The 19,407-nt window shown below is 44.4% G+C and overlaps 2 protein-coding genes across 2 annotated transcripts; both read right to left on the bottom strand.

Annotated features, from left to right (window-relative positions):
* Positions 1-2,043: 2,043 nt before the first annotated feature.
* LOC128726672 (uncharacterized) lies at positions 2,044-3,626 on the bottom strand. Its single transcript, XM_053820493.1, has 3 exons — positions 3,522-3,626; positions 2,257-2,390; positions 2,044-2,178 (listed from the first exon to the last, which is right to left on the bottom strand). The coding sequence occupies exons 1-3, from the start codon at positions 3,624-3,626 to the stop codon at positions 2,061-2,063; spliced, it is 357 nt and encodes a 118-aa protein (XP_053676468.1). The 3' UTR covers positions 2,044-2,060.
* Positions 3,627-13,251: 9,625 nt separating this feature from the next.
* LOC128725539 (uncharacterized) lies at positions 13,252-15,644 on the bottom strand. The gene is made up of 4 exons (XM_053819292.1): positions 15,486-15,644; positions 13,753-13,972; positions 13,503-13,603; positions 13,252-13,338 (listed from the first exon to the last, which is right to left on the bottom strand). Exons 1-4 carry the CDS (start codon positions 15,642-15,644, stop codon positions 13,252-13,254), a joined length of 567 nt encoding a protein of 188 aa, XP_053675267.1.
* Between the last annotated feature and the right edge of the window lie 3,763 nt (positions 15,645-19,407).

The following is a 19,407-nucleotide window of genomic DNA, read 5'->3' as shown; positions in this document are numbered from 1 at the left end:
GTTATCATTGTCGATGGAAAAATGTCGTCAGCACGTGCACGACGCCCAAAGGCAATCTGGCCGACGGTCAACAGGCAGTCGGATCCTTTGACATACCGTTTTCCTGCGTCCCTTTTCGCCCGATGCCCCGGGGTCAGGTCCTCCTGCGAAAATAAGTAAAAAAAAACCGGCATCCATCCAAAGGTCGGGTGCTTCCCCGGCTCCATGTCATATGCCGCTTTCTCGACGTGACGAAAGTCAACAGCACGGGATGAATTATGCAAGCTTAATCCGTGTTTCATTTTCCCACGTCGAGCTCGCTCCGGTATCCGGCTATCCTGCTCAAGAAGCTGCTCAAACATCGTCTGCTGGTGCTGCTGCTGGTGCTGCTTTCCTGTCAAATCGTTCGTCCTTCGCAGCGTGTCACAGCACGGAGTACGCCTTTCGGAGAGGAATTAAATTTGACACACAACCCGCAAACCAGCAGCACATGTATGGCCGTCGATTTTCGTCGGTGAAGAACACACCACCCAGATTGAATTAACACCGTGTGTGTGTGTGTGTTCCCGGAACCAGCACGATTAAAACCAACGAAAACACCTATGGGTGCTATGATGCGATGGAGGGTGTTGGATTCTTTCCATTGCGTTCAGGTTTGTCGCACACAAAAAAAAAAACACAACACAAATCCAAGCAAGCCAGGCGGGTCTCTTGTACCAAACATACTTCATACGTCACTTTTTACAGCAGCTCTATTTTATTGAGATTTGCGATAAATATATGTATAAATACATGTGTGGCTGGGTGTGTGTGTGTGGCTGTGTGTGTGCTTCTAGATGCGTCAAATGTGGTGGACCATACCGATGCAGTCGCGTGGGTGTTCTTGTATGTGTGTGTGTACGTGTGGATTACAGCAATGGATTCGTAATCAGGTGAAATGCACTGATTTGAAGTCGGTTGAAGAGTTGCGAGTCCTTCAGTTGCGCTAAGCGTGTCACAAACTGTTTTTTTTCTGTCCTGGGGTATTTCTGAAAGTTCATGATCTACTCCTACTGGTGCGTAGGTGTAATGGCGAAAAAGGACCAACCACAGGACTCCGGACCTTCGCATCGCGAATTACAAATGCGTTCGAGCATGCATGAAACATGACTCTCGCCCGAGGCGTGATAATTAGCCCTTTGCCAACACAAGCTTGAGTGTTCTGAGCGGCTCCACAGCAACAGATACATCTTACTTGCGCTCGGGAATGCCAGAGTTCCGGCTTTTTTTTTCCTCTGAAGAACTGGAAAGACCAGACCGCCTAAAGGCTCGTTACGTCACGCTTCCCTTGAGGAAAGTTCTGAGAAGCAGCAGAAGGACCGCATGGGTTTTTGGTGGTTCGTGTTTTTGGTGCTTGTGTACGCGCTGTCGTCGCTTGCATTTGGCCAACCAATTTCCAAACTAGTTTACATACAGTTTACATATAGTGTGATTTTTCACTTCTGAAAGAGAACCGCCCACGCACACCACCCCCTGTCCCATCGCGAGCGAATCGTGGATGTTTTTTTTTATGTCCGTGAATAAGGTAGTACAGTACTTTTTTTTTTTAGTTTTGGTTTAAACATTTACAAACATCCCTGTCACACCAAATAGATTAGCAGCAACCGATACCGAGGAGGGGGAGTGCGGGGTGTGGAGAAAGGTGTACTTTCTTATCGTTGATCGTTTCCAAGCATGGGCGAGGCATGAAGGGCGATTGATTTTTGTTTTGGTTTGTTTTTGCTCAATCACTTTCGTTTCGGCCCTTCCAGTCGCGAAATTAAGAAATATTACGATACACGACTCCTCCCACGACCTACCCTTACTCTCTCCCTCCCCTTGGGAGTCCCATCCTTAGAGCTGTTGTCCCCTGCGAGGCGACTGGCGGCAAACGACCGGATAGCGATGCTGGCGAAGGCCGAACAGGAGCTTTAGCTTACGTCTAGGTTACGGTGACCTGTAGGGGGCGGGTTGGAAGGGAAGCGCAGGAAAAATCCCCCACCCCTGCTCATCCACCCCCACCCCCCACCACTCGCGTTCCAATCAGGCAACCAGAAGGGAGCTTACTTCTTGAAGCAGGAGATGGGATTAAAGTAACACTGGCGGTATCGGATTTGGCGCTTCATTTCCGGCGCACGGTACAGCTGATCCCATCCGTTGCCACCTCCTCCACTGATGGCACTTGATGAGACGAAGGGAATGAAGAAAAACCAAAATGAGGGTGTGTGTTTCCCTTCCCCACCGCTCGCGGGAACTTACTTGCTTTGGGCGTACTGGGCGAGAAGCTGAAGCTGCAGCGGATCCAGCCCATAGTTGTCCAGCTGGTTCGAAACGTACGAGTTGTAGTTTGTGTAGAGTTTTCGCAGCTCGTTCGGGTTTATCTCGGGCAGGTCCTGGAACAGCGTGAGTTTTTGAGAGACAATTTAGCGATGGGGATGTAAGAGTTTTCGGGGGTGGTTTTGCATATTTCATGCGAAAGCGGGTGCCATCAGACCACCATCAACTTCGCGGCTCATATTTCACAAAACGGGGCCGCTTTCTAGACAAGCAGACAGACAGCACAGCAGAAGCAATAAAATAGAAACCTGAAGTTCTCGTTTATGTTGGAAAAGACGTCAATTGTGTCGATAATTTGGATGGTTCATATGAACGACTATCCCTACTTTTGCGACGGCAATTCCACCCGCTTTTGACAGAACATTTGTACAAAGAAGCTTTCGACGTGAAGCGTTTATTGTTCCCCCTTTTGCTACAGGATGCAAAAATCCCATCCTCCCCACGCCCACAGAGGAAAGTGAGCGAATTACGGAAACACCTGTTGCGTGTTGCATCGACACGCCACGCGCCAAGTGAAGTGAAGGAGCGCAAGACTTCCAGCTTGCTCTTGGCGAATGATCCCATCAGCCAAGATCCGACGGCGTATCGACGCCGCTAACACGATAAATCACAGCTCATCGAAACGAGCACGATTACGGTGCGCGTAAAACGAAGCATCCTTTCCGGCTCAAGATGGCGAGGATGCGAACGCTTTCAGCCGACCGACCGAGGAAGTTGGCCATCGTTTGTCATCTCCCTCGTTTGTCGAGAGCCGCTTACGTGCGGCAAACCACTTGTCGTCAATTTCCGGCTCCTTTCCATACTGATTGCTTGTTTATGTGCTCGGAATTTATGTTGACAGGCGAACCTTTACGGCCACCGCACCGCAACAGGCCGCGATAGTGGGAGTTATGATAGCTTTTCGACGACGCTGCAACGCCGCACACGTTGGCTGGGCGAAATGCATTTAGCACCTGTTTTCTTTCTTTCTTATGGGGCGCAAACAGTAAATAGAATGTAAAACGTACATCCCATCGCATCGCATCGTTCAGCAGCAGCAACAAATTTACAAGGTCAACAGCAGCAAAGGCAATGAAGGGCAAAAGCATCGGTGGACATCGAACAACGTCGGCAATAAAATTACACAAATTGAAGAACAACAAGCTGCCCTGGACGCTTGTGCGGTGGAAAAAACCGCAAGCACCTACCTGATTATCGATTGCATTCTGCGGTCGACCTGAGCCCAGCTTCACGACAAACAGCAGCGCCAGCACGACGAGAATCTGTCGCGAAAGCGTCACAGCAGCAGCCATGGGTGTGCGGTGTGGAAGTGGGATGTTTGGATGAGTCGGGCCTACTTTCAGGGCAAGATTCGGTTGCACTTTTCGCTGCTTCCGGTCCTTGTCCTTGTCCTTGGCGTGGAGCTGCGTGACAACCGCAATGTCCTTGCGTCGTACGGTCTGTGGGGAGAGGTCGGTAGAAAATGGTTGCTTAAATTTAGAAAACAGCTCCGTGAGGTGGTGGAAATAAAATACAATTAATTCTGCGGTGTAGCTGTTGCATCGTAACGCAAACTGTGCCGCCGTCATCAGGACGCAACTGAAGATGCTGCAGCAGAGGAAAAACGGGCATCACCAGTGGGGCCGAGATTATGCAAGCAAATTGAAATTCCACCCGCGGCTGCCGATTGATGATGTAGTTTCATAAAGATTAATATTTATCAGGTGTAAGCGGCACTGAATTGCCAGGATTAAGGATCCTTGAACGCGTTCGCGGGAAAGCTTTCGCGGTTGCGTCACGGAGCAGGAGTTATGCCCGGAGAAATTGGTGGTGGTCTTTTTATGCTGCCATTTTTATCCTTTTGCATTATGATGGTGTTAGCAGGATAAGATTTCCTTTTTTTTACTTCTTCATGTTATCATTGCTGTTGTCTAGGGCTTGTGTATGGCATGGATTTTTTGTGCGTCACTTAAAGCGTGGTAAAAGCTTTAAAAATGTATGTGAAGGAAGCGCCTATTTAATTGTGATGCCATTGAAATATGTGCGGAAATATTTACTTCCTTTTCCTGTAATGGTATTATTTGCATTATCGTTTCTCTTCTCATGGTTTCATCACATCTATCTTGCTCCTAATCTATCGATTATTTTATTGAATTAATGTATTTTTCTTTAACTTTCGATCTTACTTTAAAATGCTTGACAAAATGCGGATCTAACCAAAGCACCAACTGAAAGAGCATATGTAGCTCGTAGCTGTAGAAGTGAAGCTTAACCATCCATCTTTTTGCATGGTTACACGACAAACACACTTCACGGAATGTGTATTTAGCACTCCGTTCCGTAGCCACCTACGACGCCAACGAGCCGCTGTTCATCCCATAGTGTTGGCCTAACAAAAACACATTACCGCTTACATAAACGTCGCCCCAAGCGGCAGCGGTCAGCTGACTCAGGGTCACCTGTCACCTAATTAACGTGAGCAACGGCCCACGTACGGTTCACTTTCACGCAAAACCCGGTCGCAAGAATAACAGAATCCCTCCCTCACCAAGATCGTGCAGTGTTTTTCCTTCTCTGGAAATGCCACCGCCGGCTCAAAAAAAAAAAGGGAAATGAGAACCGGGGTTGTTCCACGGTGTGCTGGCCGCATTCATTCCCACGTCGGCCGTGGCCATTTGGATGAGCTGCTGTCGATTACAGGCATCATTGGGCTTGCGAGAAGCTGCCGATGACAGTTCGATTGTCCCGGCTGTTGCTGCTGCTGCCGCTGCTGCTGCATTGTGTGTGGTATTGTTTTTCACATTCTTTTGTGTATTGTTTGGCGCATTCTTTTTCTTTTTCCTCCACTGGAAGACCCCACTAAGTGAATGCTAATTTTACTTCCCTCCTCGGAAAGGTTGCCCTTTCCTCTTCATTGTGTCCCATTAATCATGGCCGGGTAGGAACCACCAGGCGTCTCCATCGGCGGGAGTTGGTTTCACAGTAAAACTTAAAACAAAACAACAGTAAAAAAATCCCATCATTGAACTTGGTCAGGGTTCGAAGGGCCCCGATTTCCCGGTGATGGTAGCAAACTGACGATTGAATACGATAGCGCATGGCATTTCGTACTCAGTGGAGCGAAAAATTAGGGGCAAACTTCACCTTTTTCACTCGGAGACTGGCATTCAACAACCACCGATCGGTGGAAGCAAAGAAAACGCCGTACGACGGTTGTTGTGGGTCGCTTTTGTGGTAATTTGAACGATGTAATTATCTCCCAATTGCCAAGCGATGTGTAGCTAATTATTCCCCCCGACGAAAACCTGCAACCGTTCTCCTGTCCATGTGTCGTTTAATTTGTTCGCATAACCATACGAAAGATGGCTGGAAAGTGAGCGCACGATCCATCCCACGAGCCATCACAGATTAATGAAGAAAGTTGGCGTTCTAATGAGTAAATTGGTTCGGCGGAGGAATATGAATATATCCGTTCCAACAAGGACACTTTGTAAAGGGAGACGTCTTGAGTTAAAAATACGTCGCGTCTTGAGTCGATGCGTCGTGGATTAAGAAATTATTGAAGTAGGTCAAAAGAGACCCCCTTTTGCAATGTTCAACAAAGTGATGAAAAGATGCTGAAATCACACACCACATTAGCCACACCGTTCGCAATGCGTTGTAGTTCGTTGCCTAACCAGCATTTAAATCAATCCCTGCCAAGACAATTATAAACGAATGGCAAAACGAAAAAAACACACACGCACACACACACAACTCAAGCTACAGATGGTGACGCATAACAAGCAGACTTAATCCAAATCTCGTTATGACGACACATGCTCTCGCTCTGACGTCGGTTGGGGTTCTTTTAACGGTTGGGTTCGTTCTTTCTTCGTGCGAAATTGTATGAATAGATGGACTGCAAGATGGTCCCTCTTTTTTATAACTGCTGACCTCAACCTGTTGATAGCTGTCAATGTGATTGACGAAGGTGCTGGGTGTGGGTGGGCGTACGAGTCACTAAAAGAATCGATTCCCCGAGCAATGGACAGGGACAGAGACAGGGCCCAGGACGATGGGATGCGGATGCCAGCAAATCGTTTCATGTAACAAGGATTCCGATGGGACTTTGGAACCGGAAGGCATTTGAAGGCAATTAAAAAGTCATCTTTTCGATTAGAATACATGCAGCTGGGTTTGTCGGTGGCATGGGTCATGTGTTTTTTTTACGAAAAAAAGGGGTTTCATTACACCATGCGTTTCTTTCTGCGTGGTTACATTAAACGATAACCATGGAAGGATGGCAAAAAAGGTAAGGTAAGCAGGTGATACGCAGACTATCCTCACACGCTACGATGTCTTCTTGCGTTGTGCATGGACTTACAAGGAGCGTGAAGGAAACAGGAACACGTCCCTGGTTAATATTTTACTTTCCTTGACACATGATATTTTAATGTACCTTCCAGTTTTCGGTCCACCATAGACGGCATATTTTCAACATTTGCATACCATATGCTAAAAGCTGTGGCGTTCTTGGTAGTGAGCATTAAAGCATGATTGAAGGCTGAATGGAATTTAACCTAATTCCAATTAACAAATAGTAATGCTCATTGCAGTAAGTCAAATAAATATAAATTTTTTATAAATGCTAATCAAAGAAAATGATGGCTCAGGAAATCTTTTCAACGATGCATTCACATGTTTGAAAAGGATTTGAGTCGATTTCTCATCGATATACGATCATCAAGAAACAACATATGTTCCGTATCATGAGTCCAATTGAATTAAAAATGAGTTAGTACGTAGCTTACAAATAAAATTGTATAATTAACATATGTTATTAAATTAATTTACGCTAATCAATAAGATTCTGGACCAGTTGTAACTTCAAAATAGTTCAGAATATGCTCAACAATTGTTCCACATTATTATGAATTATTGTATCAGACCGTTTGATACAATACAATTAATGCAATATAAATTATCATCCATGTGAATCCAAACTACCGTCACAGTAAATATATACTGTATGTTATATGTGCAGCTTTATTTATGTAAGTTATATCTGTAGGTTCGCAATAAGCTCAAAAACAACATACATAAGCGAACAAATAATTCTCACATGTTCCAGTACGTTGTTAGTACATCATTTGTCGTATTTAATAAATAATTTGCTAGATTGCACGATTGATGTCAGCACAGCTATTCAATTGTTGGAAGACATTTTTCCCTGACAAACCTCGCTTTTTTTGACTAATTTATAGACCTAAAGTAAGGAGCATTGTATCCGTTTTAATTAGCAACTGTGTGACACAGTTTCCCTCGCACACCAAGGTCATAAAAAAACGGCCAATAAGGCATAAAGCTGCTCGTAATGGATTTTACGATCAACACACCCAACAAATCAATCAACAATCCCCTCTTTGGGTTGTGCACTTGACCTAACCAAATACCATCGCTAATACGGTTTCATTGTTCCGGCGCTCTGTACGGCCACATGTGAATGCATTTAACTACGCTCACCCCCAGCGCTAGTGTCCTGCAGTTTGCCCTCAGTGCTCGATATCTAAACCCCAAGTGCAAGGCATCGAGACATCGTCTATCCATTACAGGACGTACGGGCGCGTACGGAGTGTGTCCCGGAATCAAGTCCTCGACGCTTCTTAACACAACCGCAACAGATACAGAGCTCTACTCACATGTTTGATCTAGAATGTAGAAGCAGTCGTTCGCACTGACAAAGCCTGCTAACACCGGGGACAATCCACGAACCGGCACGACATTCACCAGAAGAAGACTTCACTTGGTCGAAAGGATCACTTTTGGGGGGACCACTGCTGACAGCACTCACAGGAGCAATGCACGAGGCCACCGAGGTTTGCCGAGCTAACTGTTGCGTTCCAAAACTGAGTCTGCTGCGGTATGAGCGATCCGGAAGCGGCCGTTACAATATTTATACAAACCGTCCCCTTGCATGGCCTCGCTTACCCGTCGGAGTTTTCCGTCGGTGCGTCGTCGAGGCGCAGAACGGTCGCACGCATGGCTCCTTGGATGACAATTTTCCTACTACCCTGTGTGCTATCTCGCTCGCTCACACACACTCTCTCTCTCTTTCTCGCTCTGTCTTGCTTTAGCAGGTTGGTAGCATTTGGGGCATTCAGGTCGCTCCCTCTCTCTCTCTCTCTCGCTCTGTCTTTCGCACAACGACCGATGATGAGACAAATCCGCACGGACCCGTTTGCTGCGATCGCCTACTATTCAGTGACGCGCGCGAAAAGCTCCTTTGTGGCCCTTTGGCGGTAAGTGGTATTGGGCGTGGGATGAAACTGGCCCAGAAGGTGGCTCGCGATGATGAGTCTTGTTAGCTCCCTTTGGCCTGCGCTTGCGAGACGCTGCAACAAGTGCATGCAACAATATTGCTCGTCCTCAGCGGGTCTTGCATTCGGATGAAATGCTCGCCATACGCAGCTTTCTGGCCTGAAAATGGGGCATTTGTCCAATGAAACGGCTGTGCGGTACAATTTGCACCACAAAAACAGTCGTTGCGCAAGGCTGGCAAGTAGTTTGATGCTAATTTTCCAACATTGTATTTAGGTTATGAACTGATCCCGGTTACTTCGACGTCGGAACAAGCACAGTTTGTGTGGGTCAATGGTTTGTTTTATTCATTTCGGTGTGTTTTCTCGGAGACACCTTAAGCCGATTATTGATGCTCACTAGCCTCGAGCCATCACGTGTTTGTGAGGTGTAGTAGAGAAATATGTTTCCTATCACCGGGCACAAGTGGTTGGGATGAATGTTGCAAGCAAATCCTTCCCAACAGGACACTCCTGAGTAAAATCAAACGTAGTTCGATCGATTGTTGAAACGTGTTTCGATAAAAAAAAGCATAATTTTTAGCTATTATTCAAATTTTGCATGAAGGCATGTCGAACCATGACGTGATGACGCGTAGCTGAGACGCGAAAACACTCGAAGGACCTCCGTGGCCGTGGCAACCCTTCATGGCGATGGCGGGCCCTTCAGGCATTGTGCCACTGGCACAAAAGTTCCTTAAACCCCCCCAACTACATCACCCACCCCTGGCGAGATTCACCAAAACTCGCTCGCCTTTCTGTGTCGGATTTTTCATTCGGATCATTAGCCCAGCAAAAAAGAGAAAATTCGCAAGCAACCTTCGATAGCGTTGCACGTTGACAACCTTTACATCCGCCGCCGGGGCGACAACATTGACGCCGTTTTATCAGCAGCCTGGTCCTGCCGGTAGGGGCATTAGGAATGCAAGAAACGTGACTTTGAATTTTCATCCCAACGCATCGCATCTGATACGGTTCTGATTGACCCGGTCCGGACACTGAAACGCCAATGAAGCAAGCGCTGGCATGACTTTGAGTTTTCAACAATATGCCAGAGATATTTAGATTGATGTAGGCCGCGCTTGCAAGCAGGCCACGTAGGTGGGAGGTGTTCCACATTCTTGCTGTGTTGGCGTGGAAAGGCTCGCTCGATTTCCTGCCCCCGTAAGTACACATTAAACTGCATTGCCAGTGCCAGCGTGCATTGGTTGCCGAAACGCACCAGGCGGCTCCATGTGCGGGTTGCAAAATCCCTGGATGACTTTTGCGTCGAGTCGAAAACAACAACTACTGCTTTGTTTGTTTTCTTGTACCGCTGGTTTGCGCGAAACAGCTATGGGGCGTTGTTTCCTTGAGCTGGGTTTCGTTGTAAATAAGTTGCGAACCATGACGCCATTGCCGTTGTTGGAACGTGCGTTCACGCGCCAATGCGAAGTACGAGCGGGATTTTTATTGGCTAATGAATAGAAAACACATTTCTTTCATTTACCAACCCCCTTGGTACGCTTTTCTACGGTGTTTGGGATCAAACATTGGCGAGGGGGCAAATAACTCCAAAAAGGAGGGGGGGGGGGTTAGTAAATGCCACACACATTTACACCTACACACATGCGGAAGGTAGCCGGCGTAGAATAATGGAGCAAAAACCTGAAGCCTTTCGCAGCGGCGTGCGATGATTAATCAACGACGATCTAATCTTGCGTCAATTTTTGGCAAAAACCCGATAAACTATGACGACTTGACGGTGGTGAGTGGGTGAGTAAGCAATGGGCGACCGTGCGATTTTCCCAGCCCTTAACAGAGTGCTATATGAGACACCAGTTAATTAATACGCAACGATAATTTATGCTCCACGACCAACCACGGCGTACGGCGTTGGCTTTATCATTCATCAAACGCTTTCGCCACCTCCAGGTGCTTTTATCGACCTCGCACTCTTTTGCGTGCTCTGGTAGGCGTGCGAGCATTATCTTTCTTCACTAGGCTCCAGGATCAGGACAGGCTGGAACGCTTCCTGGCCAGCTGCTCGGGTTATCCGAGATGACGGCGTTTGCGTTGTGGGGCGTTTGGGAAATATTTATGGGCGGATTGGTAAATTTAATTTTTCTTCGCACCACATCAGACCTAATGAGCTATTAGCGGGTGGAAAAGGCGCTTCCCAAGGGGTTAGAAAAGGGGTTGATCGTATTCGCATTCTATCAATACCACTCGAGGGCCGAGACTTTCTTACGTAAAGCAAATTGCTAATCAACGCATTACACAACGGACCGGATTCCCCACTGGGGAGGGAGAGAAGGGACATGAGCTTTTGACGAAGCTGCACATACTTGAGTGCAAGCTACATCAAACGAACCCTGACGCAAGAAGCACCCGCAACCGGCTGAAACTCTATCTTTCACTTATGTTGCCGGTGGCCGGGTTGATTGGTTCGGTTTCCGTTCCCGTTCCCCAGGACAGGACCGGCTCGTGGAAAACGTCTTTCCGAACTCACTGCTGTGGGAGTCATCCGTTGGTCATCTTGTGCGGGAAACAAAATGATGCGGCACAGCTTGAGAGGTGTCCTTTCTGCCCGCAACGATTGCGTCAATCGTCCTGCCACCACATGAGAAAAAAAAAACAGGGCCGCGACAAAGGTGCACGCAGACAATTTTTATAATCTTGTAATTGAATTTTATGGAACCGATTGTCACTCCGGTTGGTTGGCAAAAACAACAGCCGGGCAGGATTATTTGGCCGAACGCAACTTCGTTAGGATATTTTTAAGCCGCTACGGACAAGAGGCATAGTTCAGTCGGCAGCACCAGGGGGATTTCGGGATAGTAATTGAGAAACCGAAAACCGATTCGCGTAAATTCGCCAAATGCCAGCCCTAGCGCTGTGACTAATCAATATCGGTGTGCCCCGAGGCGACGAGCTACAGTTTGTGTTTCGAAACAAATCGAAAATCATTGCGACACCGGCGGTGGGGCATTTGGGGAAACATTCAATTTAATCATTCCTCGAAGGTGTTTTCGGTTTTGGAAGTAATCGTCCTGCTAGTGGAGCGTAGACTCTTAAACGGCACCTCTTCAAGACACCCGCGGGAAAAGGGGCATTTTCTTCATCATTGTTTTTCCGAGCTTTCATGAAAGTGTGTCCTTCGCGGAGCTTGATGTTGTGGAGCTTTTTCGATGCGAATTTTTAGAAAGCTGTCAGCACAGCATGGAAAGCTTTCCACTAAGCGGTGACCTTGCGCTGATAACGTGGCTTTTCAAGGTTCGGAAATGTAGAACACGACAGGTTAATGTCGACTGTATGATACGTCGAATTGAGCGAAGTGAAATCAGTAACGGCTCTGGTCGCTCGACCGCGTGTGGCATTTTACTGCAGTTGTATTATGGTGTACAACTTAAGTGAGCATCTTTCAAAGCACTTAATCCATTGTATGCTTGATAGGAATTCTGCTGTAAGACATTTTATAGTCGCAATCATCGAACAAAGAGTACGAGCCAGCGACCTTTCCTAAATGACCAGCAGAAATTACTACATAAAGATATGCTTTTGGCCGATTCGAACTGTTCATGAGCAGAATTGAAATATGGTTTGTATTTCAGTGGGCACCGTGATTTTGAAAATAATGAAAAATCACACAACAAATATACTTTTATCGCTTTTTATTTTTACGATAATATATCTCGTGATACTCGTACTCAAACACAGAGAGCATTAGATAGTGATCGTCAAAGAAATGATTAATAGAATCCTGAAAATATGGGCTTAATATTTAATGAAAAAAATGTTTAATATAGACATGTTTGAGATAGTTCTGTTATAAGTTTAAAAACTGCATGTTACATAGTACATGCTATTCAACTCTTATTCCGTCATGTTCTCGTCGTGCAGAGTGGAAACATGAACTACCACGCTTTTGAATACGTGCCAGTTCTTAAATAAAGATGAGAAGTTGGGACTTCTGAGCTGTCTTGAATTTTAGAAGCTATTAGAACCTTCAGAAGTAGTTTGATATTAGCGCCAGGGGTCAGTCCCCTTACTTCAGGCATTAATAGAATACGAAAAAAAAATAAGGAAGAAATTTTAACATGAATTAGAAGCAATTCCGAGACTTTCAAAGGCACTGGAATGACTTTTTGAGCTATTTTTGTTTTAAGCTTTTTGCTATATTATTTATATTTTTTAAAACACCTATTCCAGGTTCACTTACCGATCAATCAAGCTGAATGAACATGAGTACACGCGCTGAATGTTTACTTTATTTTACTTTATTGATTCGTAGTTATATGATCAGTACCAATAAGTTTAATAATACAATTAATTTGCTTCTTTTGTTTCTGGTGATTGAAGAAATTACAGTTAGCGTTCACTTTGTGACACAGGAAACGGCTCTTCTACGCACCACACGGGGCACCTGCATTGGAATAAACTAGACCAGCACCGTTTACCAGCTAAATGCAGTTTTACGCGATTGTGCATTTGTCAGTCGCTCTTCGCGTATTGCGTATTGCAGCATTCACGGGGCACTCAGCAGTTCTGTATTTCTGGCTTTGTAATTGGTAGCAAGTAACTGCAGAATCGCCCCAACCGACGTGATCGAAGATTTGCTTTAAAAACAACTGACCGCATTGAAATAGCATTTCCAGTATCTGCCCTTCTTCGTTTTGTCCTCGGTCCCGCGGGTTTGAATGTCCATCTGTGAAGAAAAAAATGGCCGACAACGAAGATGATCCATAAGAACGTGGCAGCAAGCGAGGTAGAGTACGTAATCGACGCCGATTAGCAAAGCGGACCGAATGTTCCCATTCACCGCCGGTACAAACTCACAGACACAGATTTGCAAACAGTTTTCTAGTTTACCATTTCGTCCAGCAGCTCCTTCCGCGCTTCAATGTCCTCGATCTCATCCGGTATGGAGTTGGCCACCACCCTATCCTCGGCATCCGCGTCCGCGTCCGCTTCTGTCGAAGAGAGGTGAACAAGCACAAGGATCGTCAAAGGATTCCGACCGTCAAAGGATTCCACTCGGCGGTCAAGATTAAGTGGAGTGATTGAAAACCCGTTAACCTGGCCACAGGGTGAAGCCGCGAGCCAGCGTTGCTCAATTTACCGGCATAATAGCTTTTCATCAGTTGTTCCGTTTTGCTCGGTGGTGGCGGTATTTTGGCCGGTGCCAGTGAAACCGTCGGCTTGCCACTGTAGCGACCATCTCGGTACACCTTGTTGATGGGTCGTCCGGTGCCATCTTCACCGTCGCCCTTTTCCAGCGCGTGGTGTAGGGCCACCATAAGCCGGTCCAGCAACATGGCCGCTCGCTTCGGTACTACCATCTGCAAACGAGAGTTTAAGCCACAGTTTGATTGGTACTTTGCGAAGGGTTTTCATCGATCTTTAGTGTTAAAGCAAGTCGCATTGGTAATCACCGATACGATGCTCATCTTATTGTTACACAAACAAAACGGCTTTCTATAACAAAGCTTCAAATTTAAAACCGAATGTGTACCCCTGAAAAGATCGAATCAAATCAAGATCGAATAAATCAAATCATATAAACAATCAACGAAAGAAGTATGCAGCTTTACGCGAGAAACTTTTTGAGCTTTAACTCAAAAAGTTTTAATAGTCAAGTACCATGAGTAGAGACTAAAGGGTTAATACATTACTAAAAAAATCAGTTACCAAAATACACAACTTGTTCTCATGCATATTAACAAATTGTGCAACGTTTCGCACGGATTCATTTTTTTCTTCAAGATATGATTAGAAAACTAATTACCCCGCCTACCGCGGGAAGGTTTATGTGAGGACGTTCAACTTTGAAGATCGATTTTCTAGAAATTGATGAATCCAGCTGGAATTAGTTTTGCCAGAGAGAGAGTTGCCTACTGTACCAATAGCAAAGGCAGTATCAATTGTTTAATACACAAACTTTCTGACAGTATCAGTTTCTGTTAATTATTGAAGCATCAGATCGTACGGTTATTTTAAAGCTAATCAATTTTTGTCTAGATCTAGTCCGTGTAGCTCAGCAGTCTCTGAAACGTTTTGATGATTTTTAAATTACTACCAAAAAGTTCAAAACTCCATATCATCTGCATAGTGTACATAATTATCATCACTAATTCAAAAATATGGAAACATTTTTAATGTTTTTGTAATGATTTGAAACTGCTTTTTCAATTGAAAACTTTTAACATTCAATTGATGGTATGAACTAAATTTAAAGCAATTATATTATTCTTCATATAGTAACCTAACTACATCTTTATGTTATTTCGGACGAAATTTTTTATAAAGTGATATTATGAACAATAAAGCAAAATAAAATAATGTTCGGACATTGGTGATGCCAAAGAACAATAAATTAATTGAATCTGGTTTTCGTCTGATCCGTCTGGATCTGAATTGTATCTGAGTTCCATATCATAACTGCAAAAGTTAGCTATTTGCAACATTGCTATACATTATTTGGCCTCGCACATAGCACAGATACATGAGTGCCGCATACGTGAGAGGCAATGCTGAGGCATACATCATAAATCATATTTTTATCAAGCCTTCGCGTTATTGTACATCAAGTGCGTAAACATCATATTGTCGTTGAGCACATGTTTAAAATGCCAAATAGAGCGACACTTCAGGTGCCAATCGAATTCACACGGTTAGGTGTAGTGGATTGATTTCATTGCGCCATTTCACGTTTTCCATCCGTGAGCCTTATATGTTGGAGTTTCCCAAAAGGGCACCCAGAAAACGTTATTTTTTATGTTATCAAAAACACGAGCGAATTTCCCTGTCGATCTTCGGTGTGTTGTATCTTCCCAAGGAATGTGTGAACCTTACCGGATAATCGTCATAGTTCACTTCCGAGTATTTGGCGATCTCATCGGTTTTCATCTTCACCGGCGGCACAATCGATTTGTAGCTGGACAATTTGCACCAAACGTTCGGTGTCCCGATCAAAACCAAGCAGATGGTAATCTGGAGAAGAATTCTACGCATTTTCAATGGCAAACGGAAGGAACAGGTGCAGTTCTTCACAAATCTACACACTCTCTCTCTCCCCAACGGTGGCACGCGTTGGTGCACTAAACCACGTGCAGATCGGCTAAACTCTTGTTGTCGACGGCAGCGGAATAATGCACTATGACGAACGAATTTGTCACAATCACGGCAAACACTAAAACCCACTCACTGCAACACTTCCGGTTGGTCGGCGTTGGCGATCAATTATGCACGATTGCATCCATCATGTTGCGGGAGTTTTCCACAAACCCTATCAGCTGGTTGAGATCTTAAAAATCGCCGCTTTGCGCTGCCCCACGTGTTAAGCTTTAACGGGTGCAGTTATTCCGTTGCGCCGCGGGTAAAATATGTGTACGTTGCGGTTCTGCTGCCGAATTGATGATCAGACGCTATTCGTTTTTCCACGCGGCCAGCGCAGCGCAATGGTTCTAATTCCGCACTCCGCACTCGAGCGTTTTGTGAACAAATCTAACGCCCTGCACGAAGCTTACAAGTGCTTTTATAGACTGACTGAAATACAAGCACCATCGAAGGAGCCCGCGACGCGAATCCTTATCCAGCAAACGGTAACGCATTCAAACCTCACGCACACTGTCGCATTCTCGTGGGGGTCGATGATGACTATGGCTACTTATGCCGCTGCTTGCAGTGTTGGTTCGGCGCCAAACGCGCTCCTGCAACAGGTGGATGAGTTGAATCGAAATGAGCCGTTAAGTTTGAGAATTCAAAATTATCCACCTACACAATCAAAATGGGAAATCAACAACATCGCAATCTTTATAAAGCCGATTATTCAATAGCAAATTTGAACAATCAATCTTTATTGTTTGATAAAAACTCACATTTGGGAATCTTACTCGGTAACTTTCTCTGTTTGTACTGCGTTCAGTCGGGATGAAGTATTCATTGGTGTGCTTAGGGGTTCAGTTGAGTGGCTAAAAAATTCTAAAAGGTTACTTCACATCATCCACCTTTTTAGCCAGTATTTCAATGATCATAAACTTTATAATAATGTAGTAAATATGAAGTGATAGATATTTATTGTTTGTTGCCAACTCACTTTTGGGTACTTTACTCGGAAACTTCCTCTGTTTGTGCTAGTTTCAATTGTGATGCAGCTATCCTTGGTGTCTGTGGGGCTTTTATGAACAGAGAACACAACCCACAGCCAATCCAGGATGAAAGATGTTCTTAGAGATGTACTTAATAATGGATCAGTGTCGTTGGGGTATACAGGCCTCTTTCTAATGCGCTGGCTGGATTGATTAGGCATAAATTACAATATTTCGGTACGGTAATTAATGTCGATGAATCTTAAAAATTTAAACCGTCTAACAGCAACAGCTTTGAAGCCTATCGAGGTATCAAAAAAGCTTGTTCTCACGAGGATTGTTAAGCTTTAGTGCATGTATTCGACACTGATCAGTTTACTACAAATGAACTACAGAATTCGCGATATTCAATGGGGCCAATGTATGCCAATGCCAAACGTGAGACGCCCAAAAGTAAGTCAATGTCAGTCGCTACAAAGGCACGGCTCTGCGAGCCTACCCCGAATTTCGAAAGGGCCTATTAAGAGGCCATTTCCTTCACGAACCCCACAACACGCATCTCAAGCAGAGGTCAACGGTCAGGCAACGGTTTGTAGCAGTGCATCTGCAAAGAAAACCTCCCCCGTGGTACGACATCTTCATTTCCAGCCGTAGTGCAATGCATGTTTAATGTTGCTGCCGTCTCCTGCCGCGTGACCAACAAGAGGAAAATAAAACAGCAACAGCAAGGAAATCACTCACTGAGAGCAGCCGCTAGAGCGGCCTTTTTCACCCAACCCAACGCAAGTGGGTTATTTTGTTCTACTCTTCCGAGTGACTGAGTCGCCCACCTGTTGCTGTGGACATGAAAGTGCTTTTTAGCGCCTGGGTAAACCGTACTCGCTGGGTCGGTTTCGCATTACGACAATGTAAGTCGAAATCTGCACAGAGGTTAGTGGAAAAGGGCGCTCTCGTTGATCGCAGACAAAAACGAGAAGAAAGCGGAATCATTATCGAGAAAAATGTACACGCGTGTCGATACATGCTGCAGCCCCCGAGTGCAGTCTCAAATAGCGGTTCCACACACAGGCACATGTGGATAAGATATAATTTTTTAGCATCAACGCACCAATTTCCGCCATTGCTCGGTCGATGCCGTGCAGCCGTTGAAACACCGTGTCCGGGCCATGAGACTGCACATCACATGGTTATTTATTTTTGCATTTCTCTGAACAAACATGAGTCAAGTTACACTTCACAAGTAAGTGCATCTGGTTTTGCCTTCAAGACTTCATCTCACCATGTGCATCGAATGCATTTCTTTCGGACACGACGATGATCAACTTTAGTATGAATATATCTTCGAGAAGTTATATTTTTTTCTGCATTTGATTTTTGAAATCGATGCACTTAAGTTATGTACATATATAGCTGAACATATGTTCCCACAAAAAAAAACAATCTTACAATAACCAATCAACAGGCTTTATTATACACTTCCGTTGATGGATAATAAAATCAATGAGTGTAATTAATTCTCTCTTTGACGATTGCCAATGATCTATTCCTGCGATTTGATGAGCTATCTATTTCCGCAATTGGGAATTTTATGGCAACATTGTTCGTCTGACGAGCAAGTTCAATTAGCAAGCTAAGCCATTTTCAAACTTTTAGTTCCTTTTTTGTTCCGCAGTTCGCTGATAATATTACCTCTGTTCGATAGTATTGGTGTAAATGTTGTTGCAGAGGATATGTAGTTCAATTTCGTTAAATACTGTGATATGTTTTGATGGATATAACATGCTGCCAGGCGTACCACTGACCAGAACTGAAAAGAGAATTAAATGTCCTTATTAATCTTGAATTAAAACACATTAAAAATTTAATTGCCTCCAGTAGCTAGATTCAACTATGACGTAAATCAAATTTTAGAAACTAACAGAACATTATCACAAAGATTCGTAAGAGAAAAATTGATACAGAACTATGGCACAAAATGATCTTCTGAAAAGTGAAGTACATCAATCCAGGTTGTAAATGTTGTACCAGAACAATAAAGGACGTTATTCACTATTCGGTTAAAAAAAACGTGACCTCAACTGCACTCATTTCTTATTAATGAGTACTTGTTTTGGCGCCTATAATAGGTCTATTTAAAAATGCTTTCTAGGATGAAATTCTTAGCGTTCGTTATTTCAAAAGTTAATTTTATGAAAATTATTAAACAAATTTTTAAATAAAATATTTTTTTTATATGTAAAATTTAGGCATAAAAAAATGTGTTTAAAGAATAAACGGACAGCCAATAAAACTTATAAATTGTCGATCGGTACTAATCAAAAATTATTCTTTATCCTATTCTATCGCTTTGAATAATGTTGTTCCTTACTACACGACTCATAATAAAAAAACCAGCTCAAAACTGGGCGAGATGAGAGTAGTTATGAATTCGGGAAACGGCTTCTTTAACTGTGAGCACTAACTGTATGTAAAGTTTCAAGAGCCTCACTTGTTAATAGAATAGGTTGGCTGCTGAAATCGCAACAAGTAGTGTTTTTGAAGCTCCGTGATAGTTGAGTTTTTAAAGAGCTCCAATTGTGGAAAGTCCACATTACATTCCACTCACCCAGGCTAAGTGATATATTGATTGGCTACCTCAAAGAGCGCCCAATGGATTGGTGTTGAAACTTAACTCTTCGAGGTTAAAA

The sequence above is a fragment of the Anopheles nili genome, chromosome 3, assembly GCF_943737925.1.
Source record: "Anopheles nili chromosome 3, idAnoNiliSN_F5_01, whole genome shotgun sequence".
Lineage (NCBI taxonomy): Eukaryota > Metazoa > Arthropoda > Insecta > Diptera > Culicidae > Anopheles > Anopheles nili.
This window is presented reverse-complemented; position numbering and strand designations above follow the sequence as displayed.

What these genes read in the sequence shown, in the direction of transcription:
- LOC128725539 (XM_053819292.1), bottom strand. Translation starts at nt 15,644, where the DNA reads ATGCGTAGAATTCTTCTCCAGATTACCATCTGCTTGGTTTTGATCGGG. An exon ending in TGAACTATGACGATTATCCG is followed by an intron (nt 13,973 to 15,485) that starts GTAAGGTTCACA and finishes TCTCGTTTGCAG; the next exon opens with ATGGTAGTACCGAAGCGAGC. An exon ending in GATGAAAAGCTATTATGCCG is followed by an intron (nt 13,604 to 13,752) that starts GTAAATTGAGCA and finishes TCTCTTCGACAG; the next exon opens with AAGCGGACGCGGACGCGGAT.
- LOC128726672 (XM_053820493.1), bottom strand. Translation starts at nt 3,626, where the DNA reads ATGGCTGCTGCTGTGACGCTTTCGCGACAGATTCTCGTCGTGCTGGCG. An exon ending in AGAATGCAATCGATAATCAG is followed by an intron (nt 2,391 to 3,521) that starts GTAGGTGCTTGC and finishes ACGCTGTTCCAG; the next exon opens with GACCTGCCCGAGATAAACCC. An exon ending in GCCCAGTACGCCCAAAGCAA is followed by an intron (nt 2,179 to 2,256) that starts GTAAGTTCCCGC and finishes CGTCTCATCAAG; the next exon opens with TGCCATCAGTGGAGGAGGTG.